Source organism: Triturus cristatus, chromosome 10 (genome assembly GCF_964204655.1).
Source record: "Triturus cristatus chromosome 10, aTriCri1.1, whole genome shotgun sequence".
NCBI lineage: Eukaryota > Metazoa > Chordata > Amphibia > Caudata > Salamandridae > Triturus > Triturus cristatus.
The window spans coordinates 107,448,890-107,476,152 of NC_140593.1; the positions used below are offsets into that span (position 1 = coordinate 107,448,890).

Genomic DNA, 27,263 nt, shown 5'->3' on the forward strand with positions numbered 1-27,263 from the left:
ACATGTTTCACTTCTGTTAGGTTATCAGTGGAAATTCCACTGTGTCCGACACCCTGAGGCAGCAGGTCTCGTAGAAAGACATAATCAGACCCTGAAAATTAGATTGTCCAAAATATGCAGGGAGAAAGGTGTCGACTGGGTAGTAGCACTACCAGTTGCACTCTTTTACACGAGAATGGTAGCACACTCTCGAACAGGGCTATCCCCGTATGAAGTGATCTTAGGCAGACCACCAAATATGTGGGGGACGCCTATGCCACGAAAAATAACTGATATTGACTGTAATATGCTGACAGATTACTTGGCTTCCTTGATGTCTGCACTACAATCTTGTCGTTCACAGGTAGCTGCAGCCTTTCCCGACAACACTGAGGTGAAACCCCTTGACGTAGTTCCGGGGGACCTCGTTCTTGTGAGGAATTTCGACCGAAAGACTCAGCTGGAGCCCAGGTGGAAATCACCCAAATTGGTCCTGCTCACCACAAGGACAGCCGTGAAGATCGAAGGCAGAAAAGGATGGGTGCATTCAAGTCATATCAAGAAATTTCATGGACTTCTTTCAGATGTAAATAGCCCACCTCGTGTGTCTTCACCCATTGACTCAAAACTACCTTTGGCTGAGGCCAACAGTCAGGAACTTTATAAACTGAAACTCAGGCCTAAACCGTCGGACGATTTGATTGTTTAAGTCCTCTCCAAGGTGAAGCGGTTGAATCTGTCTCCGACATGTATCCCTTAGACCTGAATCATGGAAAATCGCGAAAAATGTTGAAACGACATGCGTACTGTAAATCACTGCGTAGCCATTGCATAATGACGCTATTAATTTTGTTTTTCTTAAGTCTTTTAATAATTACTGCAAGTATATTGTTGCACATATATTATCCTATTTCTAGACATGTTTACAATGTTACTGCTGAACATTCTTTTAGTGAATTACCTCCGCTTGAGTTGTCTTATAGATTTGCGCTGCGCAATAACACTTTTATTAGTATGTTACATCATTCCCATCAGGTTAGCAATGCTACAAATTGTTGGATATGTGGCCGACTCCCTCCCTATCAGAATTATAAAGGAATTTTACCTCTCTTTCCATACCCGTTCACACACAACGGCTCCTGTGGAGCATGGTTTAGTTTAATTAATTCTCTAGATTCGAATTCTGCAGTTTATCAAGATAACTGGATATGGGGAAATTTGAACTTAATTTTGCTTAAGGTCTGCTACCCCAACAAGGAGGGACTTCCCCAGAGAACAGGAACTGATCTAGAAAATGAAGTGTATGGATTAGGTAATTTCACGCTTAATCTTATGATCCTAAATGTCGAATCCGAAGCTACTCCAATTTTGCCCGCTATGTCAATATTTCCAGTAAAGGGTGAACTATGTGTAAGAAAAAATGGTTCCATACATATGGGCCATAGTAAATGCACGACTGTAGTAGAGTTTAGTGATCAAGGCAAGTCCACATTTAGAGCTTCCCGCCATTCCTATTTCATATGTGGTCAGACGGCATATGTACGTTTGCCTCTAGACTGGGATGGTACTTGCTATATTGGATTCCTTTTGCCACCTGTTTTTTTAGCTCCTCCTGATTATCACAGAAATATTCATTTAGTAAATAGTAGAGTAAGGAGAGATCTCCCGATAGTCGATTACACTGAAACAGCATGGGAAAAATACACAGATTTCAATAAGGGTCTCTTTCCCTATATAGGTACTGTTACTAATAGTAAGCTGATACGTAGATTAACTAGAACCCTTGAAGCAGTAGTGAATGAAACTATTTCCGCTTTAGGCAATTTAACAGAAGAGCAGTCTGCTATGCGGATTGTTGTGCTTCAAAACCGTCTTGTCCTTGACGTCATCCTGGCTGATAGGGGCGGAGCTTGTAGGGTCATCGGATCAAGCTGTTGCATTTTCATACCAGAAAATTCGCCATCTGTATATAAGGCCATAACTCGCCTTCATAAGATTGTAAGCCAGATACACCAGAATCCAGGCACCTGGACTTGGTCCGGTTGGTTTTGGAGTGTATTATCTACCTTTGGATGGAAGGTCCTATCTTTCCTAGGTATTGGCCTTCTCATACTATTCAGTTGCTGTCTATGTCTACAATGTGGACCAGCGATCTGTGGGCCACATCGTGTATTCCACCACCAAGAATTCATTCGTCACGGAAGAAGAAAGAAGAACAAATGATGTTATATGAACAGATCAATGGATTGATGAAGATTGATATCTCTTAACGGGCAAGTAGGGGACAAGGAGGGAATGTGGAAATATGGATTTTTCCGATCAGTTATGTCCCCTATCTTGGACCCCAACGGTTCCATGTATGAATCACAAGTACATGTATGTTCCCTCCAGTTCTAGTTCTGAAGACGCAAACACATGTGCGTCCACCGTCAACATGTCCTCTGTCAGATCCGCCATGAATGGGCTGGATATTCAATTCCTAAGTACGAAAGGCCACCGACTTTATATGGCTCAGTTACTCCATTTTTGCAGTTCAGGCGAGTAGGCCCGATTCTGCCATCAAGTTTTTCTCTGCTCTCTGCCTCTGACAGCTCCAGTCTGAGCCTGCAACTGTGACCATGAACTTTGCCTCATTCTCTGTGCGGCTCACGAAGCCTGACATCAGCCTGCTGCCTGCCAAAAACTGTATTTCACCTTCGAAATTATCTGCTCCGTTCCCTGCCTGATGCATTCCTGTCTAGTAGTTTAAGTAAACATTTCCTTTTCAGCTACCGAGCAAAGGGCCCGGCCTCTCTGTCCTCATGCAAGTAATTCATAGCCCTGTTACCATGGAAGGTTTCTGCCCCTTGCATCTCATATAGATACTCAGACACTTAGACGCTTGTGCACGCACACACAGTCAGTATAGAATAGATTTTGCCCAAGAGTCCTCCCTTTGTGGATAACATAGTTCTTTAAACATAGGATGTTAGATATGATTTGGGATTAGGTTGACTTGACCCTCCAGACTTCTTGTCTCCACATGTAGAGCTAAATGTCAAGTCCCCTTCACCCCCTAGTTGCACGTCAATCACACGTCATGCTGCTGCGCACGCATCTATGCCAAGTATAATCTTATAGATCCACCTATATATGACATCATAACCAATTATGTTCCTTTTTACTCCTCATTACGCCCATTTTCGGTTACGCATGTGAATCGTCATTTTCCTTATCAATTGTTACGCCTACCGCATTCGCTTCATTGTAATATATGTTCTATAAAAGTCATTTCTTGTCAATAATGTATGTACTTCACTTCCTGAACCTTCGTGGTGACGGAACTTGGAGCAACCGATTATAATCGATCATTGGAATAAAGCCCATTCCGAACCTCTAATACCACGGATTCTGCCTCTTATTTACTGAGCTGTTTTATTATGTTTCTGTACCAAATTAAGTCCCGGTAATTAAATTATTTACCACACCATATCCGTTTTTAGCTGTCAGAACAACAGTGTAAGATAAGTCAGTGAGTTAAGCGCTCGCCCCTGACATCTTTTGTTAGTTGCTGGTCAAGAGTTCACATTTAAGATACGTTTAGGAAAGTTTAAAATTAGTCTAGTATTTATTTCAAGTTATGCAGTAGCAAAACTACAGTCCAATGCTGTTCTAATTCCCGGATAGCCTGCTCTATAATATTGCATATAGGTTGATTATTAATGGGTACCTTTGCGTGCGAGGAGTCTATTTATTGTTGCAAATAAAAATGCAAAAGTAAAAAGCATAGTCATTTTCAATGCCAACAGCTCTAACTTTCACAAATGCTAGACCTATTGCATTGCAAATGCTTGTAAAAATTAAACAGAGTTGATGATCTTAGGTATTCCTCAATTTGTAAGTCAAGATTGTTGTGGCCTGCTTGTCTTGTCCCTGTTCCCACCCCCAAAAACCAGATAAAAAGTCTGGGTTTTTGGTTGGATTGTGAGTTGAATTTCAAACACCAAACATTGAAATTAGCGGCCACCTTCTACGGAATCCTTAGGACGCTCTGGAAGGTTCTGTCTCTTCTACCTCCCCTAGCAAGGAGACTCATGGTCCAGGCTTTAATTCTTTCTTGCTTGGATTATGGGAATTATCGCAATGGGGAACATAGCTTTTAGTCCCCGAAGACATAACAAGACATAACAAGCAGCTGTGAATCTGCTCTAAGGGACTACACATGAGAAATGTCAGGAACAAATTAAAGTTCCACCGTGGCATCACAAACGGTTTGGAAAGGAAAATGTGTGTTAAACCTTTAATAAACCACATCACAAAAGGTGGTTTTAAAAAGGGTGTTTGGTCCGGTAAACATAGAAAAGCCAAAGGCCCGATAAGTAACCTTTCATAATGCCCATAACAAGTCCTTTCTGGGCCAAAGGCAAACAAATTATAAAATATCCAACAGTTTGGCTTGTAGAGGATATATTCTGTGGACTCCACCATAGGCCACACATTTGTCCCAGTGCCTTGCATAGACAGAAGGGATACTAGCAGCCAGATGACATCAACCATTTCGGTTGGCAAGTCAAATGCCATCAACTGCCGCTGCTCAATCCGCACGTATGCAGGTGTTCCCGACATTTTTCATGTGTTGTCTCATAGAGGAGATTCACAGCTGCTTGTTATGTCTTCTGGGACTAAAAGCTATGTTACTCATCGCGATTACTTCAGCTCGTTGCAGTAGTTAATAACAGGGCTTTTGCAGTGCAGCTGCACTACACCACCCTTTTCCCAAACTGAAGTTGAGGATAAAAACAGTCTTTTTACCAAATATCATAGTTTCTTTTCACATTGGGAAATCCGTCTCATCCTAGCTTTTTTTTGCTTCACCTCATGCTTCAAAAGAGGAGGAGAAACTCTCTTGGGTGGACCAAAAAAGAGCCTTAAGCATTTACATTGATCACACCAAAAATCACCTGGTGGCTGATCAGCTTCTTTTTGGGTGTTCGGGGGTGAGGATTGTACATCTCGGGTAGAGAGCCCTGCTGTGCTGCCACAACAGAAGGCCTTCCCAAAGTAAAAGCCTGATCGGAGGGCAGACGGTCATGTACAAAAGTTCCAGTTACCATACTCTCCTGGCCCAGTCCAGGGCCACAGGATTACTTGGGCCTGGTTGTTCCTGACTTTCTTCAGACCTGTGCACTCGAGAGGCAGAGTCAGAAAGGCATACAGGAATCCCGTGTTACACCGTGTTGATGAATACAGGCCCCAGCTAGGCCCGCAGGACACAAGGGTTCGCTCTCCTGTAATGGAATCTATAAGGAAGTTGGCACGGAAACTGCAAAGTACAAAGACAGAGTTTATTAACCCTTAAGGGTGGTCCTACAATCCATACAACACCCTTCAGTATTGCATAGAGTAGCACAAAGAACTTTCGTACACGGTCCCCTTTTATACACAACAGAGGGGCTCATAAGTGGGAGGATACAACATGAGGCGAAGAATGTTACCTTTTATGGACATTTTCAATACAAGATCAATATGTGGGCGGAGCTGACATACTCCTTGAGCCCGCGAAAACATGGTCAAGCAAGGACTAACTGATAACAGATGTGGTCAAGTCTGGGCATGCGCCAGACGGACAAAGGAACTATTTATAGACTGTTACTAGGCAGATTACAAGAGCAACTAACACAAAGATAGGACTCTCCTCGTGTTGAGCACGTGGAGACATGACAATACAAAATGGAGTCCAAACTTCAGTCAACATAACGAAAGAGACATGTGTAAGGCAGGAGAATTCATGTCTTTAGTAAATGCTTAATCACATCGTAGTTTCAATTTACAACAGTGTTGCAGGGATTCTGCGGAGTCACAGAACTATGCTTCGGATCATGGGACCTTAGTAGGCAGGGACCGAGTTGTCTTACTACCTAGGTACATATGAGCCCGGGACCGACTAGCTATAGTATCTCACTTGCCCTCCTACTCAATCACAGAGGAACAAGTGATTAGACACCCCAGAACACAACACTCCCGACCTTCTTAGGAATCGCGGTTGCAGGACATGGTACTTTATCCCATACAATTCCATCAGTGATGGGGACCGCTGAAATGTTAACAAGTGACGGGTCTTGTTTCATTTTATGAGAGGAGGGATGTGGAGCCAGCAGAATGATCGATATAGTAACCAGAAGAACTCAGCTGGAATAATGGAGGCTGGGATTCTGGATGTAAGTTTGAGGCATGCACTCCCAAAGGGGCCTCAACAGGTGGATCAGAAGAAACAATTTCCATAGTTAAGTGTGAAGACGGTAAAACAGGTACCAGGGCAACTGAAGACTCAACATCCTCCTCCGGCAGCCGGGGAGGATCAGCAGGAATGGAGCTCACAGGCTGTAAAGGAATATCCTGTCTGGAGACACTCTGAGGCATACTATTGAGTATTAGCCACATGGTGTAACTTGACATGTTCATTCGAGACAAAGCGGAAGTAAAATCACAGTTCGGATACCCTGAAGAACAAGTACTGGAACAGGAGCACAGTAGGAGAGACCAAATTGTTTCAGGATTGCAACCTTTTCACAGGCCAGATCACGATCTTTAGGAAGCTAGCCAGAAACAGGAATCAGAGGCTCTGCATCAGAAGGCTGAGTCGAAGGCAAATTGGTCTTAGCCAGTGCGTCACAACAATTTTGTAGATCCTGTAAGACAGCACAGTTGTATCCAAGTTAAAGATTGCAGCAGCTGCCAGAATTTCTAGACCATCAAGGTCCAGAACAAACATCTTGATCTCAAAGAGCATTTTGTACGGGAACCGGCCACCCAGAGATCTTCGGGGGAGGTTATTAAGAGCACGTTGAACCTCATAAAGGTGATTAACCCGCCATGGCCTGTAACCAATACCCTTGCTAGTAAAGATTGCTTTAAGTCACAGGTCTTCCGCTCCACAACAGAATTGTCCTTGGGCCTATACGGAGACAAGAAATGCCCCTGCACACCCATTGATGTCATAGAATGTCTGTACTTTACGTGTTTTGCACTGCAAAATTGCAAGTATGAATGTTCGAATATCTATAATCCAAAACTATGTGATATGAACTATCCAGTTTCAAAATAGGAAAAAGAGGATTATTAATGGCTGAGATATAGGGTTCAACTACACCCTCATATTCTAATTGAGTAAGAATTTCTTTCACTGACGCTTTAGCGTCACATTTAATCAGATACTGAGGTTGTGGCTGTGGAGTAAAACGTATGGGAACAACATGCCAAGCAGAATCCTTATCCCAACCAGCCTGGTTGCGGTAAAGGGCAGGGGCCAAAGCAAAAGCCCATTCAGCAGCATAAGCATGCCTAGGCTCATCAAGAACAAACTACGAAAAGGAAGGTAGAGCCACATCCTTGCCTTGAGGAGATGCTAGAATGAATGAGGGAGGCCAGTCGGAGTCAAGTTGTCCCTAAAATTGCACTAATGGTGCATTTAATGTCACCTTCAATTTGAATGTCTACATGGTAAAGTCTATCAGTGGTTTCAACAGTTACAAAGGTATCAGTTGCTTTCACCTCCAGAAATGGGTGGAGCAACAACCAAAAACTTTATTGAAACACAACACAAAACACCAATGCGGAAGACTCCTGTCGGGTCCTTCAGGGACAACTCGACATCACAGCATGGAAAATAAAGCACAAAATCAGGATGAGTGTCATGCGCACATCAAAGGAGCGAGACAGAGAAACAGAGAAGGAAAGAAAGCCAGAGAGAAAAGGAATGGAGAGAGAGAGAGAGAGAGAGAGAGAGAGAGAGAGAGAGAGAGAGAGAGAGAGAGAGGGAAGGGAGAGCGAGAGAGACACCGCCGCCCCTGCGCACCCAGGCCCCACTTCTCATCTGCTGCCACCGGTGTGTCCATTAGTGGGCACACCACGTGCCCATGCAAGCTCCAGGCCCCGGTCCCGCCACCATGGCATGGTCCACATCATGCGGACCCGCCCCGCGGCCCTGCAGGTCCCACATATGATGCTGAGTCATCAATGGCGGAGACCACATCAGTGCACACGTCATCATCGCAGGCTACACACCGGCTCAGCTGTTTTGGTGCCACTAACCCTGTGCAATCCCAGTCAGCGCCACGTGGTGGTAGGCCCGTGACAGGCGCAAGGCTTCGGGTGCCACTAACCCTGTGCAACCCCAGTCAGTGCCACGTGGTGGTAGGCCCGTGACAGCTGCAAGGCTTTGGGTGCCACTAACCCTGTGCAACCCCAGTCAGCACCATGTGGTGGTAGGCCTGTGACGGCCACAAGGCTTCGGGTGCCATTAACCCTGTGCGCAACAACTCATGGGCCCATTATGATTGAAATCCTTGGAGCGTCCGTCATCCAGTCCCCACCGGCAGAGGGGAATGTGACGTTGTCGGCATCTTATATTTGCAGGGTCACATGGCCTGTGACGCCTGTGCGGGATGGGTGTGGTGTGTGTGCAAACCTGCCCTCAGGGAGTGGCCGCGACATGCTGACAACTAGACCAGTGACCTGCACACCACCAGCGAGTACACCTGCGACAGGTAGCTATGTGGGACCACCCCTCGGAGCGTAAGTGGAGTTGTCTGGCCTGGCGTACGCGGGACCAGCGCAGGGCTTGCAACAATGACTCGGGGGCTCTGGGCGTGGTTCATTCCATGTCTAGACAAGGAAGTGACTAATGCGTGTGTCCCTGCTATAGTGTCCAAGGCACCCGGAACACCATAGGTAATGTAGCACACTGTGACTGGCATCCCACTAGATGAGCATCATTGACATAAGGGGAATCACTGTCCCTACATCCATCCATGCATTCATACATGAATGATGAAAGACATGACACAGCAGTACGTTACTGGATGTTTATTGCCTATCCAGTGGAGTTTTTCAGCTGGAGCGGTACAGGACCATGCCAAGCAGACCACACAATATGGGCCCGTGGAGGGCCAGTCAGAGTCCATCCGGGTATGACAAGTACTGCGGAAGAGGAAGGATACAGTCCGCAGTCTGGGCGCCGTGTCATTGGTCATCGAACAGGAAATGGCAGTCCATGTCGCAGTCCAAGGTGAGTGCAGCGGAGTGTATTGGGGGTCAGTGGAAGATCATGGGGCCATGTGCGGCACCAAGCAGAAACAGGCCAGGTGCCGGAAATGAATGCTAGTGCCTCCTTCTGAACTCAAACCCATCCATGTCCTCGTCCTTGGATGTGTGCTCTGCCCCACCTGTGGGTGTTGCAGTACCGGCTGCGGCACTGTGTGCCACTGACACATCAGGGGCCGGAGGAGGATTGTCGGCCACACTGTGTGGCAGTGACACATCAGGTGCTGTAGTGGATACGCCTGCCGCACTGTGAGGCACTGACACACCAGGGGGCAGAGATGTGGATGGTGTGGGGGCAGCAGCATTCATCTGCGCCCCGCCTTGTGGTAGCAATGCCATGATGAGGATCTGCAGGGCATGGTAGTTCCCAGCTACATTTCGCTGATGTGCAGCGGTGGCTGCCATCCTTTCTGCCTCCATCCGCACCATGTCCTCCATGAGCCTCTGCATGTGAGCCAGCTCACGGCTGGCATCGCTGGAGCCACTCTGAGCAGACAGGTGTTCTTCATGACTCCAGCGATGCCAGTCAGGGCTCGTTGGAGACCATGGAGCGGGCCTATACACCCATGGATGGCGTCCAGTTTGGTAGCCATGATGCTGAACCCCACCCGCACCTGCTCAGCCGTCTCCCTCTGGCCCTCCAGCACATGGCGTTGGAAGGCCATGTGTTGTTCCTGGGGGTCTTGGGAGACTGCTGGGGCTGTGGGTGTCTCCTGCTGGGTGGTTTGGGTAGTGGGTGGGGTCTCCTCGATGCATCTGGGCTGCCCTGATCCTGGAGGTGAGTTGCGGATGATGTCAATGATGTCTTGGAGGGCTTGGGTGTCGATGCTGGGGGTGTCCTCCTCATCATCAGTGAAGAGTGGCTGGGACTGCTCTGCAGGAGGTGTTGACAGTGCCCCTGCAATGTGAAGGGGAGATGGTGTATTACAATGTGTCCACATGTATGTAGCCGCATGGTACATGTTGACACTCAGAGAGCATGGCATTGTCCATTGTGACAGTCTGTGGATCAGGGCCATGACCCAGAGTCATTGTGGGTGTGCACTGTGCTCTGCTTAATCGTGCATGTGTGCTTTTGTGGCCATCTCCGCCCGTCCCCCCAGTACATGGTGGTCACTCACCCTGTTGCGGTTGTGTTGTGTCCTGTCGAGCAGTGTCCGGTACCCCGACTGTCAACACCAGCTCCTCCATGTCATCCAGCACCAGCTGTGGTGCTGGGCTCCCACCTCCAGTCTGCATTGCTGCCTTCTGGTTGGCTCCAAGTTTCTCCTTGGTCTTCCGCTTGATGTCAATCCATCGCCTCTTGGCCTCATCCATTGACCTCTTGTGCTCTCCGACAGAATTCACCTTGTCCACGGAGGTGACGAACAGTTGTTGATGGTGTTCCATCACCTCCGTGACTAGGTCCTGTTTTCCTGTGGACTGAACTTCGTCTTCCTCTTCTTGTCCTTGCCCTTCCCTGTCCCTGAGGTCCCAGGCTGGTCGTCCGGGGTGCTTGTGGGGTTGCGCTCATCCTCTGCGCATGCTCCGGCTGCCTCCATGGTGCTTGGGTGTTGGTCAGTTTGTGTTTGAGTGTTTTTTCTACTTTTATAGTGATTTTTCCTGCCTTCCTGGTGTGTATTGCAGGCTTGGCGCTCCTTATCGCTGATTTCTTCATTGCGCTTTGGCCCATCACATCTTTTTTCGCGTTGGGGTTTGTGTTTTTATCTCCGTTGAGGTAGTTGTATCGCAGACATTGGCCGTGTTTTCGGCGGACTATCGCATGGTACCGCCGTGTTGTGAATTCCACATTGACACGAGGTTATTTTCCCGTGATGTGCTGCGTTGTGTAAAGTTGTGTTAGCAGTTTTTGGTGATGTTTAGCACACGTTCTTGTGAATATACACCCAAGTGTCTTGTTACCTATTTCTGCAAACTTATATGGCAGAAGTATGTGTTCCAAAACAACAACTGCATTTGTATGTTTTGTCTAGGTGCTGAGGCCTGACTAGAACAAAATAACAAGGGGCATTGGTGTTCAACCTTGTTTATGATGTGCAGACAAAATCCCAGGAAAGAACAGAACATAAAAACAACTGCAGGTTCTGTGTGAAAGTACAGTGTGGCACAAAGCAAAATACGTTTGGCTGATTTAAGGGGTTACCCAGAAACCGGTCCCACAATGCTTGTTTCCGGTTCAGGGAAGACCTGGCTTGGCAGTTCAGGCTGGACGGTTCCCATGAGTCACAGGGTCAAGACTGATTTGCATACAGCTGAATCCGAACTGAGGTGGCGAAGTGAGCTAAAGAATGGTGATGATTTCAACCCAGATCTGTGACTGGGGGTGAGTGTCTGAAAAGTTTCAGCGCTCCATCATCTCCTTGTGTTTGCTTTGTTTACCCTAAGTTGGCAGGATATGCCCAGATGTGTGTCCCTTGCTCACTTTGCCACTGGATTCAAGGTAGCCTGGCTGATGAAGGGTGCTACCTAGAAACCAGTCCCAGGGTGCTTGTTGCCGGTTCAGGGAAGACCTGGCTTGGCAGTTCGGGATGGACTGTTCCAAGAGGCACAGGGTCAAGACTGATTTGCACATAGCTGAGTCTGAACTGAGGTGGCAAAGTGAGCTAAAGAATGATGATGGATTCAACCCAGATCTGTGACGGGGGTGATTGTCTGAAAAGTTTCCGCGCTCCGTCCATCATCTCCTTGTGTTTGCTTTAAATGCATGAGGCCAACATGGCAAGAAGTCTTGGAGCTACTTTCAGTGAGATCCAGAACTGAGGCTGAAACACTGGGGTCACAGCACAAATGTCCTGGGCTCGCTGCAATGGAGGAAAGACCCTGGACTGCACTATGTGCAAGATAACTACAAATAAAAGGAAGCCTCAGAGAAGGGGTCCTGTGTGACTTTGGCTCGCTGATGGACAACCACTACGATGACAGGAGATATGCCATCACCTGAAGGTGGACTACTACTGATTGTGGTGAGCCAAATTCAGGAACACCAGAAAGTCACTGATAAGGCCAAAGGAGGGCATGCCGAACTAAAAATGCTCCTGGCTGACCCTGTACTGCAGGGAACATCTGTGGACAGGCACAGGAAAGTATGACTATTGTAGGTTCAAGGCTTCTGCATAAGGAAATAGCAGGAGTAAGAACACATTCCTATTTCTCAGAACTGCACCCTCTCGATGGCCCCTGTACACAGTAGAGCTGACACTTCTTACAGTAAGATGGATAGGTGCTGCTCTGAAAGCCGCTTCGTTGTATGAGGAAGCAGTAGTGTGTCGGATAGAAATGGAAGGCCAAAGCCCTGCTGGGTGATCAGTGGGATCCATCTGTTGAGTGTGATAAACAGCACCATGGGAATAAAGGTCAGATCCTGCTTCCTACAGGGTAGTTGTGCGCAACTAATGGCAAACTAAAATGGTTGGTGGTGATGCCTCAGCGGAGGGAGGCTGAGACAATTGGTGCCATTGGTGACCTACAAGTCGTCTGCCTGATCTCCATCGACAGCCATGGAAGTGATTAAGTGTCTGCAGCTGGGGTATGGGAACTAGCGTTTCCCATATGCCATACCTCTACAGTAACCTCAGAAGGCTTAAATTGATGAGGATATTGTCTGGCAGTGTCAATAGGCACAAAGAACACACCTTGGTCCGGCTTTCCTTGAAGCACTGCAAGCCACAATCAGCATTCTCTCCAAAAAGGCTGGATCCATCAAAAGGCATTTTCATAAGTGCGTGTTCCCCGGTGGGAAAAAGTAAGGCTTAGCTCAAGTGCCCATAAGAATGTCAATTTGGGCTTTGTTGAATGGGAGTAGGGGCTCAGAGGAAGCAGGCACAGATTGTATAACCTCCGTAATTATGTTTGTCTTAACTTCAGCAGACAGTAGCTATTGGTCCAGGACTTCAGCAGCGTGCTTGATTACAACAGCAAATGAAGCACTCTCTTGCATTGGCGGCCCAGGGGGAAAATCAACCCAGCTTTTGAGGAAGTATTAGGCCCAGTGGCCTCCTATTAATCCGTGTATAACCTGTTATCATCATAATATGAGGCAAATCATACCCATCATCTGCACATCTGAGTGGTTGCAAACTCTGGTCTGAATCAGAACTAAAAAGCTGCTGGAGCTTTTGATGGTACATCTGTGGAAGTGTATTGTCTGTATCACGTTGTACAGGAACTGGTTGCAAGACCTTGGTTGGTGTCCAGACAGTTTTGGCTTAGGGGGCAGAGCCTAGAGTCACTAGTGGATCCACCTCTGGTGCCAGTGACTCTTTTCGATGGAAAAGGGACCAGCGCTGGTCTTGGAGCCAGAATGGTTGTCGCACCTGAGTCTGTGCGGAACCTGAGGTAGGTTTCATGGGCTCAGTTGGTGCAGAGGATGGATTTTCCAGCAGTAGCCTGCAGATCCTTGGACCCAAGGGCATGCCAGTGGGAGCCAGAAGAGTGCCAAAAATATTCAGCATGGCCTCATTAAAGTCCTCAACCTGCTATAGTGTCACAGATGGCCCAGGAAACTTGAGGCACATTTGAATTGATGGTGAGATTGGCTGCTCAGTCAGAGATCAGGAGCAAGATTGAGTGGCACTTTGATGCTTTATGATGATTCTCTTTATATCGAAGTCTGCGGGATGTGGTTGAGTCCCACTTTACCTTTTGTGTTTCCTCTTTGCCTTGGACTTTGATTTACTGAATGACTTTGATTGCCAAGAAGTCGTGCCACGGGATTGGTCCATGCCCTTCACTTAGAGTGCGACTTACAAGAAGTTTCTTACTTCTTCTGATGGTCTGAAACGTATAGCTTCTCTTCAGGTCCCAGACCACATCCGGGTGCCTGAGGACACATTAATCTAAGACTTAGAGCCTGAGCCCAAACACCAAAGGCACAACTCATGATGGTTTGTCACTGTCACCTGCTTTTGATAGTCACAGCATGGTTTGAACCCTGTAGTTTTAGGTGAAGATATCGTTCCCTTTCAAACTGGAATTCAAATTTGCAAAATTCATCAACTGACAAACAAGGGACTGGAGCTCCAGGTCCACATTCAAAGGTGCAGAAAGAAAGAAACTAATGTCAGCGCGCAGGGGTGGTGGTTATGATTGGCTCCACTCTGTCACAACTGGTTTGGAACAAAGCCCACACGAAGCTGCATGGTCCCACCTAGCATTGCACCGGAGCACTGTAGTGAAGTCTTCCAAATCCAGCGCCCCAGCCGCCGTAGAGCCGCCCGACGCCCGCACTCGATTTCCCGCCGCTGCCTCCCTGCGGCCCCGCCCCCCGCCAGCCAATTGGTTCCCACGCTCCCGCCACCCAGCAGACCCTCCCTCCCGGCTCCCTTCTTAAGGGGACCCTGCCTCCACTTGAGTAGCGACCACAGCGCCTGCCTCGGCCTGGTCGCCCCCACGCTCCTGGTGTCTCCTGCCTACCAGCTGACCCACCTGCTATCCTCACCAGCGCCGCCCGCTTCCTGCAAGCACCCCAGCCGCCGTAGAGCCGCCCGACGCCCGCACTCGATTTCCCGCCGCTGCCTCCCTGCGGCCCCGCCCCCCCGCCAGCCGATTGGTTCCCACGCTCCCGCCACCCAGCAGACCCTCCCTCCCGGCTCCCTTCTTAAGGGGACCCTGCCTCCACTTGAGTAGCGACCACAGCGCCTGCCTCGGCCTGGTCGCCCCCACGCTCCTGGTGTCTCCTGCCTACCAGCTGACCCACCTGCTATCCTCACCAGCGCCGCTCGCTTCCTGCAAGCGCCCCAGCCGCCGTAGAGCCACCTGACGCCCGCACTCGATTTCCCGCCGCTGCCTCCCTGCGGCCCCGCCCCCCCGCCAGCCGATTGGTTCCCACGCTCCCGCCACCCAGCAGACCCTCCCTCCCGGCTCCCTTCTTATGACGCCCCCAGAGCGACCGCGCAGCGGGAGCACCGATTTAGCGCCGAAGGTGCGCCAAAGGTAAGCCCGTCTGCGCCTGTCCGCACCTGGACCACGCCCAGCGCCAGGACCCTGGCCCCCGCAGATCCCAGCCCACCCGCCGGACGTACGACGCCGCCACCCTCAACGCACTCAACGCCGGCCGAATCCCGGGATGCCACCGAGCCACCCCGAGACGCACCCACGGACCCTTCTGCTGCCTCTCCTGCAAATTCACCTGCTTCCAGACCTGCACCGCTCCAGCACCGACCAAGACGAGCAACAGCAACAGCCACCTGAAATGCATCCTGCTCAACACCCGCTCCATCCACAGACACACCATCGAGCTCTGGAACCTGCTCGACACAACCTCACCAGACGTCGCCTTCCTCACGGAAACCTGGATGAACGCATCTTCAGCGCCCGACATCGCCATAGCCATCCCAGACGGCTACAAGATCATCCGAAGGGACCGCATCAACCAGACCGGAGGAGGCATCGCCATCATCCACAAGAACACCATCCGCATCACAACCTACACCGATGACACCCTCGCACCCGCCGAGCACCTGCACTTCCAGGTCCACATCAACCCCAAGACCACCCTCAGAGGCACCCTCGTCTACAGACCCCCGGAACCACGTACACAATTCTGCGAAGACATCGCCGACTTCATCAGCCCGCACGCCCTCCCCTCCGCTGACTACATCCTCCTCGGGGACCTCAACTTCCACCTGGAGAACAACAACGACCGCAACACCACCACCCTGCTGGACAACCTCGCAAACCTGGGACTCAAACAGCTGGTCACCACCCCCACCCACTACGCCGGACACACACTCGACCCCGTCTTCTCATCCAGTAAGGACATCGCCTTCAGCCACGCCACCGGACTCCACTGGACGGACCACAGCTGCGTCCACTTCAGCTTCAGAAGGACCACGATCCACCACCACCAGCAACAGGTTGCACGCAGAAGCTGGAACATGATCACAGCCGACCAGCTCGCAATCTCCCTGAGCATGAACCCTCCCACCAGCGCAACGAACCCAAGCCAGGCGGCCACCAACCTCGCGAAGTGGATCAGCAACTGCGCAGACGACCTCGCCCCTCTGAAGACCCCGCCTAGCAGACCCGCGAGCAAGAAAGCCCCATGGTTCACCGACGAACTCAAGAGCTCCAAGAAGAACTGCCGAGCCCTCGAGAGAACATGGCGCAGAGACCCGACACCAGACAACATGACCACCCTCAAGCTCGCCACCCGAAAACACCACCAACTCATCCACGCCACCAAGAAAACCGCATTCAAGGAACGACTGGACAACAACGCACACAACAGCAAGGAACTCTTCACCATCGTCAAAGAGCTCTCCAACCCCAACGCCGCAAACAACAACATCACCCCTTCGCAAGACCTCTGCAACTCCCTCGCCTCCTACTTCCACAACAAGATCGCTGACATACACAACAGCTTCAGCACTCAACCGACGCACGCCACGACCGAACCACCGCCCCCCACCACCACCCTCCGCGCCTGGATCCCGATCAGCAACGAAGACACCGCCGGCACGATGAACTCCATCCACTCCGGATCTCCTACCGACCCCTGCCCTCACCACGTCTTCAACAAAGCCGACGCTGTCATCGCACCCCACCTGCGGGACATCATCAACTCCTCCTTCGACACCGCCACCTTCCCGGAGAGCTGGAAGCACGCCGAACTCACAGCTTTACTAAAGAAGCCATCAGCCGACCCCACCGACCTCAAGAACTACCGCCCCATCTCGCTGCTCCCGTTTCCTGCAAAAGTCATCGAGAAGACCGTCAACAAGCAGCTGGCCGCCTTTCTCGAGACGAACGGTTCCCTCGACCTCTCGCAGTCTGGCTTCCGGGCCAACCACAGCACCGAGACCGCCCTGATCGCAGCCACCGATGACATCCGAACACTGCTTGACAACGGAGAAACAGCAGCCCTCATCCTCCTAGACCTCTCCGCGGCCTTCGACACTGTCTGCCTCCGTACACTAGTACAGCGTCTCAGCAACATCGGAATCCAGGAAAAAGCATTGGATTGGATCACCTCCTTCCTCGCAGGAAGGACACAGAGAGTCCGCCTCCCCCCGTTCAGATCTGAAGCCACCGAAGTCATCTGCGGCGTTCCTCAAGGCTCTTCGCTCAGTCCAACCCTCTTCAACGTCTACATGAGCCCTCTCGCAGACATCGCACGCCAGCACAACCTCAACATCATCTCCTACGCCGACGACACCCAGCTGATTCTCTCCCTCACCAACGACCCCGCCACCGCCAGAGCCAACCTTCACGAAGGGATGAAAGAGGTAGCCGAATGGATGAAGAACAGCCGCCTGAAACTGAACTCGGACAAGACGGAAGTCCTCATCCTGGGTTCCTCACCCTCCGCCTGGGACGACTCCTGGTGGCCCCCCGCCCTAGGCAGCGCACCCAAACCAACAGACCACGCACGCAACCTGGGCTTCATCCTGGACTCCTCCCTCTCCATGACCAGACAAGTCAACGCCGTCTCCTCGTCGTGCTTCAACATCCTGCGCATGCTACGTAAGATCTTCCGGTGGATCCCCACCGAGACCAGGAAGACGGTCACCCATGCCCTCGTCACCAGCCGTCTATACTATGGCAACTCCCTCTACGCCGGAACCACCGCCAAACTCCAGAAGAGACTCCAGCGGATCCAGAACGCCTCAGCACGAGTCATCCTGGACATCCCCCGGCGCGACCACATCTCCGGACACCTGAGAGACCTGCACTGGCTCCCGGTCAACAAGAGAATCACCTTCTGACTCCTCACCCACGCACACAAAGCCCTACACAACCAAGGCCCAGGATACCTCAACAGCCGCCTCAACTTCTACGCTCCCAAACGCCAGCTTCGATCGACCGGCCACGCCCTTGCCGCCGTCCCCCGCATCCGAAGAGCCTCCACAGGGGGACGGTCCTTCTCCTACCTCGCCGCCAAGACATGGAACTCCCTCCCGACCCACCTCCGCCTGACCCAGGACCACCTCGCCTTCAGGAAGTAGCTCAAGACCTGGCTGTTCGAGCAGTAGCGGACCCCCCTCCCCCAGCGCCTTGAGACCCTCTGGGTGAGTAGTGCGCTATATAAATGCTTGATTGATTGATTGATTGATTGATTGATTGATTGATTGATTGATTGAGTCTGATGCCTATGGAATTTACTAAAGGTGAGAATGCTGGGCCTGATTCACAAAGGTAAAGTTATACTTTTGTGTAAGTTTCAGATTGTTTGCTATTCACAAAGGGATTTATGAGTAGTATCTTTACGAGTGTGGAGTCTCCGCACATAAAAAGATAAGACAGTCCTATCCTAGAATGAGAACACCAGGTGGAATTTCCTCATCTACAATTCTGAGTGTCTCCAAGGCCCAGAATTATTGGTTTCCCGGACTCCAGACCCAATATTTCCACGTCAGAGGACACCGGATATTTGTCACATGCTGCATGGGCTGTGAGTAGTATCACACTCAGCCCCCATTCAACCCATGCAGCAGCAAGGACAGAGCAGACAGTGCTCCCCTAGACTGGGTCAAGTCTGCCTCGATCCTTCAACCCCCACATCCTGCCTCCTAGTACAATAACCCTCCTGCTGAAATTTTCCATCTGCTCAAACTCATAATTGCCAGGTTTTGGTGCTTGGATACAAGCTGCAATCTGGGATTCTCTTTATCAAAATCAGTAACTTTATAAAAAGGGCCTAAATGTTTTGTCCAATTTCACATAAATCTAACAATCTCTCTCTTTCCTCAGATCCTAATATCCCTGACAGAATGTGATTTGGCATAAATATCATGTTTTAAATGTTGTTTTCAAAAATATAACCTAAATGGAGTTAGCAATAGAAAATCTACACCATGTAATTGAGGATTAAGATTACAGGTAAGTGAATTTTCATTACTACATTTCTAAACTCCATACATGTCTTGATCTACTAAAGGATTAGTGCACTTTAATGTAAACTTTTAAGGCCTTTTCAACAGAGTACCAGATTGTCTCTCGAAGCACTGTAAGTGCACCCTTTATCAACCATTGCCTCTGTTAAGAAGATTTGCTGTATCAAGAGTATGGTCCATTATTCTGTGTTACAATTAATCAACCGTTCCCTTTAAATTTACTTTTAACTGTAATAGTACTCAGTAAGGCTAAATCACTAGCACTTTTAAAATGAATGCACCCAGGATCTTTAAGAGATGCGTTCCGTGTTCCCCTATTTAATGCATGAAATACATTTTTTGCTGACAATGTATATGTTGAAAAATAATGTGAGTTAGGTAGATGCTAAATACTTACTATATAATACATACATATGTATCTTACATTTATCAGGTGAAATTTAGTAAAAGAAAAAGTGAAAAGAAAAGCATATCGGAAGTTCATGATGTCAAAAGGTGAATATATGACATAACTAAATTATATTTCCTGTGTGGTTTTATAGCAAGCAATTGTACTGAAAATAAAAAATTCTTATATGTCGTTTTACAAATTCCTTAAAATCTACTTCTCTTCTTTGTTTTAGTTAGAGGTTAATAAGATACATAGGCAGACAAAACATATTAGGAAAACTAAGTTTCTAACATTATCCAGTTGCTGTCATTGCTATGCAGACTTTTTGTGTACAGGGTAATGCAGGGCCCGATTCACAGAACTAACTTAAGACAAAATCCTAAACGTACTACTTTTGGTATTCACAGAAGGCATTTAGTAGTAGTAAAGTTAGGATTTTGTCTTAAGTCTGTCCTAAGTTTGACTTAAGTCTGTCTTAAGTTTGTCTTAAGTCTGTCTTAAGTTTGTCTTAAGTCTGTCTTAAGTCTGTCTTAAGTCTGTCTTAAGTCTCTCCTAAGTTTGTCTTAAGACTTCTTAAGTCTGTCTTAAGTCTGTCCTAAGTTTGTCTTAAGTCTGTCTTAAGTCTGTGTCAAGTCTGTCTTAAGTCTGTCCTAAGTTTGTCTTAAGTCTGTCTTAAGACTGTCTTAAGTCTGTCTTAAGTCTGTCCTAAGTTTGTCTTAAGATCCATCCCTGCAGCCCAGGCTTTTGAATCGCCGCTGCGAAACTCCCCAGCAGGCAGGGCGCAAACAAAGAAAGTTCACCCCTCCAATGCTCACAAACTCGGCGAGGTTGCTGACTTCACTGTCGGCGGCTCCAGCATCGCTGTCGGCTCCGGCGCCGCAGTGCCCCCAAGTATCCAGGCCTGGATCCCGGTCGACACCGGTTGACCCCCTTATACCTCCACCGACGTGGACCCCACCGGCACCACCTCCGATGTCGCCCATGGCACCGGACGACGTCGCCCCCGGTTTCAGCCCCGACATGGACACAGAGCCGGAACGGCGTCGCTCAACGCCAATTCCGACGTCGATGCTCATGTCCACTGGGGGTCTCGAGAGTACAAGGAAGCTCGAACTGAAGGTGCGGGCCACCGCCTAGTTTACTTTCACAGCTGCAGTTTAGTGTTTCTTGTTTGTAACTGCCCCTTTAAGAATCCTCCTGTCTTAACAGCACGCTCCTTTAATTTCCCTTTGCCGTTGTCAGAAATGACCATCTGTTGTACTCCGGTCGCAGCTGCTGCAACGGGGGTGCTCTGCTGCTTTTTAAGTGCAGGCGCGCTCTGTAGTCAATCGCACACTCTGTCCTAGTAAGTTAATGTTCCTAAATACTATCCCTTTCATGCTAATTTGTGCCCCTTTGCTTTCCCACGACTCCAACCTTATTAATCATTCCAATAAAAAAGGTTATTTTTTAACTGCACGAATTTTGGGCATTGTGGACACTTAATTGATAGATTTATGGTCAACCTCTTATCTGGATAGATTGAGACGTACTTGCAATTACACAGGAAATATGTCAAGCTGAGTCCGTTCGCTTAGGAGTCAAGGATTTTATTGTCCCTACGAGACTGCTCTCCTGGTCTGTTTTGTTTCGTCAGCTACCTGCTACACCATCAGACTTGTAGTTCTGGTGTACTTTGTGGCTGGTGTAGTTCATATCTTCCAATATTAAGTTGTTGACACAGCACTTTTCCACTCTTTCCTTCGGAGATAACAAATGTTGATACCATGCTTAATTGCATACAAGAAAGGTCCTCAATAATTTGCTTAAAGGCAATTTTATGGTTATGTCAACATTATATCTATCAGCCCTTAAATGATACAGTTTTGCTGAGTCTCTGAGCCGCATAATTCCAGTCTTAGTATGAAATGCTCGGTTTTCTTTGTTTATCACCTCATAAATATCTCAAATATAGTCAAATCTATTAACTAACTGCATTATTATAATCGTAACATAGCAGTCTCAGTGAGTAATTAAAACCACATGGCAATTTTGTTCCTTTCCTGCTGTCTTTAATCAGCATGTAATAAAGTTCAGATGTGGTGTTTATTTACATTGTTAGTGACTTAAATGGCTCTGCAACATAGTTGTTTTAATACTAATGCCAACTGTTTATCAGTTGTATTTTTACAACAAAAACGTTGTCATTATTTCAGCTACAGGTTTTAGGAGTTAGCCTGCAGCCTGATTTTGTGTTGTTACGTATATATTCCCTATTCTTTATACAGTCATTAAGGCAACACACCGACTTTTTTTTATTTTGCTAATGCTTTCTTTATTTTATAGATGCAGCATGAGTGTATATTTTGCATTTCCCCATAATGCACTTATTATGACAGGTTCTGCAACTATTGGCTGTCAAGCTCGTCTTACTTTTAATAGCAAAGTGATTTGCATGTAATTCGGTCCCATAAGTGTGTCAACCTTTTGTGCGCATTATATGCAGAATCCTTATTGTGACTTACTTTAAGACAACCACTTGGATTAAGCTTGGAAGTTTTTCTTTGTGTTGGCCTCGGTTAAACAGCAAACCTTTGCCAGGACAAACCTCCTTCCTAAGGGTCACACAAGTCTCATGTCTATGGGCGCAGATGCTCACATCGCTGAAAGGCCACTTCCCCTGTGTCTCACATGGTCATGTGTTGGCCTGGTGTTTTGAGTGCAGGACCTCTCAGTTGGCTGACTATTGCATATCAAGCCTCTTTCGCAGCACCCTGTCTAGCTAGCTGCTTGTAACATAATGCTCTCAAGTTTAGCGTGCATATAATATTCAGGTAATCACACCCATATGTGCTCTTTCGATTGTGTCCTGCAGTGGTGTAATTGCATATATAAGGCAAATTATCACTCCACTGCAAACAATAAATATAATTAAAAAACAGTGTCATTTACAATGTCAATAGCTCCAACTTTTAATAATGCGAGACCTATTGCATTGCAAATGCTTGTCTTATACTGTAAGCAGAATAATGTAGGAATGGCCACTTCCCATTAGTTTCTTTTTTGTTAAAACTTCAATAACATTTCCTGATAAGTTTAATAACAAACTACATAGCAGCATCGTGTCTTGTGGAGACTTTAGGCTGAAATCACGCTGCCCATTACACTTTGATTGTCCAGTCTTAAGGTGGTTCCACTTTCCATAGTCGCACTAAACTGACAACTACAAAATGGCAGATCACTAATTCTTCTGTCACATGCTCACTAGGTCACTGTCATGCCTGGCAAAAATTGCTGACAAATGATGCCCAAATCAGTCATGAGTGTTTTACAAGCTCTGACCTTATGTAGTACAGTCAGGACACTCCTCGTTTCTAGGTTTTGGCTACACACAACTTTAGCTGTCTGTAGGCAGACCTATTGTTTCCAGGACAAAACATTTACTTAAAGTAAGGCTTTGGTCAGCCCCATGGCCGTGATTGGATGGCTTTGTTGTCGTGACTCAGTTGTCTGTTCTTGATTCTATGGCGTTCCACCCAGTTCTTGTGCTTCTCCAAAACAGGAGCATTTTAGTCTTATACTGGCACATGCATCAACAAAGACTTTTGCGATTCCTAAATTGCGATTTTTAAGGAATCGCAATTAAGGAATAGCAAAAGCCTATGCATGTAGGAATCGCTATAAAAATAGCGATTCCTACAAATTCCTTAATTGCGACTCGCAAATTGCGAGTCGCAATTAAGGAATGCCGTCCCAATCATTCCTATGGGCCTCCAGGCCCATAGGAATGAATTGGAGATTGCATGAGCAAATTGCGAGTACCAGTAGGTACTCGCAAATTGCTCATGCAATTTCAAGGGTGCAAGGGTGTCAAAATGACACCCTATTGCACCCCTGAAATTGATCTGTGCACATATGTTGCACACACACATGCTCTAAGGGCATGTGTGTGCGCAACATGAAACTTTGAAAAATGCACAAAAGTGCATTTTTCAAAGTTTTTGCAAATTACCATGAAGTTCAACTTCATGGTAATTTGCTCCCCCTATTAGCGAAATCGCTAAGTTTTTAACTTTAATGCATTGCATTTAAGAAATATCAATTTGGGATTCCTTAAATGCAATCGCAATTTAAGGAATCGCTATTTAGAGATTCCTTAAATTACGATTTTTTCATTTGGGATGATGCATCCCAAATGCAAAAATCCCGGTCGCAAAGGGGCAGATTCTGCTAATCTGCCCGTTTGCGACCAGTTTTCTCGTTGATGCATGTGGCCCATAGTGTTTTGATTGGTTGAGTTGTATGCTTCCACTGCTGATGTCAGGTAACTATTTTTCCGTTTGCCCTTTTTGATGTCATTTAACATTCAGAACTCCAAGGGAGGGCATGGTTCTTTCTCTTCCCTATCTCTGCATCTTGTTGCTAGCTCCCACACCTCCATTTTTCCCCTTTGTATCAACTTCTCATTGCTACCACCTACACCTCCTTCTTTCTGATGTCTTTTCCTTTCTTCGCTTCCACCACCTTCCTTGTCGCTCGCTACTGTTCATCCCTTTCTCCTCATCTCCCTACTTAGGGTCAGATTTGTTAAGATTTTGCTTTGGGTTTCATCACTCTTTTAGCGCAGCCCGACTCAAAATCCATTTTGGGATTTACAAAGCCATGCAAAGCCTAATTTGTACAGCTTTACGTGACTTTGTAAATAAATGAGAATGTAACATCAGGCAGTGCACAACACTGCCTCGCTTTACCTTGTGTCAGGTTGAGGTTACATAGGTTGAGCATTGGTGTTCCCTTGATTTCACCCATGTGTTTGATGCATATTCATATTTACAATGACTTGGAAAGATGGGTTTGCGTTAACATAGTGAACCTCCCTGAGGCTTGTGGAATGAGGAGAAATACCTTTATTTGTCTTTGTTTTTACCCCTTAGCGTGTGTGCTGCATTTTGCAGCACACTTGCAAAGAGAAAATAACCACACAAAACCTGCACAAAAACTATTCTGATTACAAAACAAGCACCCTTGCAGCATAATTCAAAGGTGCCTGTGATAGCTCTAGGCAGCCACAAGTGTGCCAGTGCCAGGAGAGAGCAGAAATGCACCATATCCTTTCAAATATGGCAGAGTTCTGCTCTGTTCCCTTCACACAATGCAGATCGGCAACTTTTTTTGCTGCCACAATCAGCCTGGTTTGTAGGGCAATCTGACAGTTCCTATTATGTTATGACTATTTGTATTTTGCGCTGATCACCCATGAGTGCATCTGGCCGTTTCACAGGTAGGTAGGATGCACACTCTTAAGTTGAAGTTACTCGAAGAGTCAGGTTTTCTACTTCATGCGGAACTCAAGAAGTAATGAGGAGGCTTTGGGGGAAATTTGAGATAAGGCATGATACCTGGTTCTTTGTTTGTGTATGCGGGATACATGTACTAATGAGAGCCCTGCTGATTGGATGTGTCTAGAGGGGTGGTGGAAGTGTGTGTGGCTATTGTGGTAGGCAGGGCTTATATTGTGTCATGCTTTGTATGTGTTTGTGCCTAGTTTGAACTGAGTGTACTTGTGTATAGAGAGGCAGTGAAATTATTTGAAGTGTGGAAAGATTGTTGCGGGGATTCTGCTCATACACAGAACTATGCACAGGAAAAAAGGACCTCGGTGTGTAGGGGTTGTACCTTCCTACCACCTTAGGGGCTCATTAGGATGGCGGATTTTGGCACATCCGCAGTGCTGGCAGTGGTGGTAAACATCCTTTTCTTCACTCCTGCGGCGGTCCTCGCGTCTGCCATATTACAATTGGCAAAGATAGCGCATTTCCCGTCCGCTGCGGAGTTTCGGGATCTGCCAGAATTTTCCTTCCGCAACGGTTGCGGAGGGAGCCAATAGAGAAAGACCGCCGTGCGGAATGACGTTACGACTACGGGACAAATCAGGATGCCTAAACACCCCATCAGAATGCAGCGGAGAAACCAGCCACTCGGAGACGGCGGAAGCACTACTGCAGAGATCGAAACTCAAATCCCGGGCACCTCCACACGTTCCTGACCGCTATGGATCCAGCTCTTCAAGCCCTTCCGCTGCTGTACCTGATCCACTACCAGCATATCAGACATCACCGCGGTCAACACCACAGGTATGTAAATAACACATCTCTGCATACAACCACAACACACACCTGTTGTGCTGAAATACAGTTCCTGTCTACATCAGACACCCTGGTGGAGACAGGAACATATCCCCCAGTGTACCCACACATGTCCTACTTGCTAGAAATTGACACCTCTGCATCGGGGTCACCCATCAACATAGAAATCACTGCAATGTCCCGGTCATGTCACTGCAGCAGTGAAGACGTGGGAAAACCTGGTGCCAGGCATGGGCAGTCCAACTTCACCCTACCCGCATGGTGTCCCGCATCAGTTGGTCACAGCTCACAGCACGCTTCCCACATCAATTTCTGCACATGGTGTGTGCTCCTCTTGTGCCCCACCCCAAGCACTATATAGCAGCCAGGTGTGGCTCGACCTCGCACCTCACACTTCAAAGGGCAAGGTAGATTGACTGGGAAGGTGGGGGTGAAGAGTAACACTACACAGAAGGTATGGGGCTGGAAAACCCTCCTCCTCACACCATCCTTCCACTCATGTGAATCAAACTGAGTAACTTAAGAAATGAAGAGTCACTCTGCATAAGAAAAACCATGGAACTGTTCACACTCCATGTCAAGTCCCTCAGACAGATCACACACTAAACCTCTGCCACATACACATATCATAAGTCAGCAGCAATGTATGACAATAAATACCTGGCCCAAAGTGGAGTGCACAGTGTAGGAAAACCATTGAGCTAGCCATATAGCATTTGTACATGACATGCAAGAGGAGGAACATATCATACAACCCATTAGGCCATCAAATCAGACATGGGTGAAATTAAACTAAAGTAACATCTGTGCAGTATCTCTGCGATACAGCAATGCAAGCTATGCATAGCACAGGAATGATAGGAATTGTATTTTTTTTCCTGAAAAATATTTTTTAGAAATGTATTTAAATGAATGTTTAAAACTGTGCTTTTATGATTTAGTTCTTAAATCAAATAAAGCTATTTTTGATTTGATTTGATAGGAATTGTCAGAACCCATACCGTGACCAGCCCCACATCGGTGTCAACTACCTTGACATGTGTATGCCACCAGCACAACACACATGGCTCATTGTCAGACTCCCTGACTGTCAAACCCAAGTAGGACCTTCACACATACCCCTCATCTACCCATCTCACACCTGCACTACTCAACACCTGTGAGAAACACAGATAAAGGTGCAAATAAGCTCCTGTGAGTTTCCTGACAACCAATTAAGCACCCTGGTGTGTATCTGCAAATGTCAGAATCCCACTCAGGGATGTCTGAACCAATAGCCAAACACAAATTTCACAAACAACTTCCAAAGAAGTCCGACAAGCTCAGCCATGTGCAGGCAAACAGTCATGTGACCCTATACAGAACAGGAATACACAACATGTTCACTCTGGACAAATGCACAGACACCATACCCCAACCCAATTAAAAATTGCATTATCAAATGCCAATCATGAATACTAACTGTGATCAATAGGACAAATCTGCCAACACAGACATAGACACCACGGCAGCTATCAAGTGAGCATGGTATCAATGTGTAGCACAAGCATGCACATGCACTCTCCTGTCAAGTGACAGGTCAAATATAGGAGGACATAGCACAAATGTGCACTCAAAAGAAGCTCATGAACATGAATCCACATTGCTGCATGTGACATTCCCACAAGAAATGCTCACTACAATGTCAACACACATCTGAATGTATTACAATGCACAAACTATTCACACACAATGTCATGCAAATAGAACATTACACACACATGCACCTATCAGTAGAAAGACTCAACACAGGCCAAACACTGCATACATCAACAGCAAAAACACAACATATGCACATACCAATTCATCACATAG

General features: G+C 47.6%; 1 protein-coding gene across 1 annotated transcript in view; it reads left to right on the plus strand.

Annotated features, from left to right (window-relative positions):
* The window catches only part of ZCWPW2 (zinc finger CW-type and PWWP domain containing 2), a 1,218,481-nt gene that overhangs the window by 692,658 nt on the left and 498,560 nt on the right, over window positions 1-27,263 (plus strand). Inside the window, exon 5 of the mRNA XM_085629962.1 lies at window positions 19,327-19,388. Coding sequence (XP_085486088.1) covers window positions 19,327-19,388 — 62 coding nt within the window. The remainder of the gene's footprint in view (window positions 1-19,326; window positions 19,389-27,263) is intronic.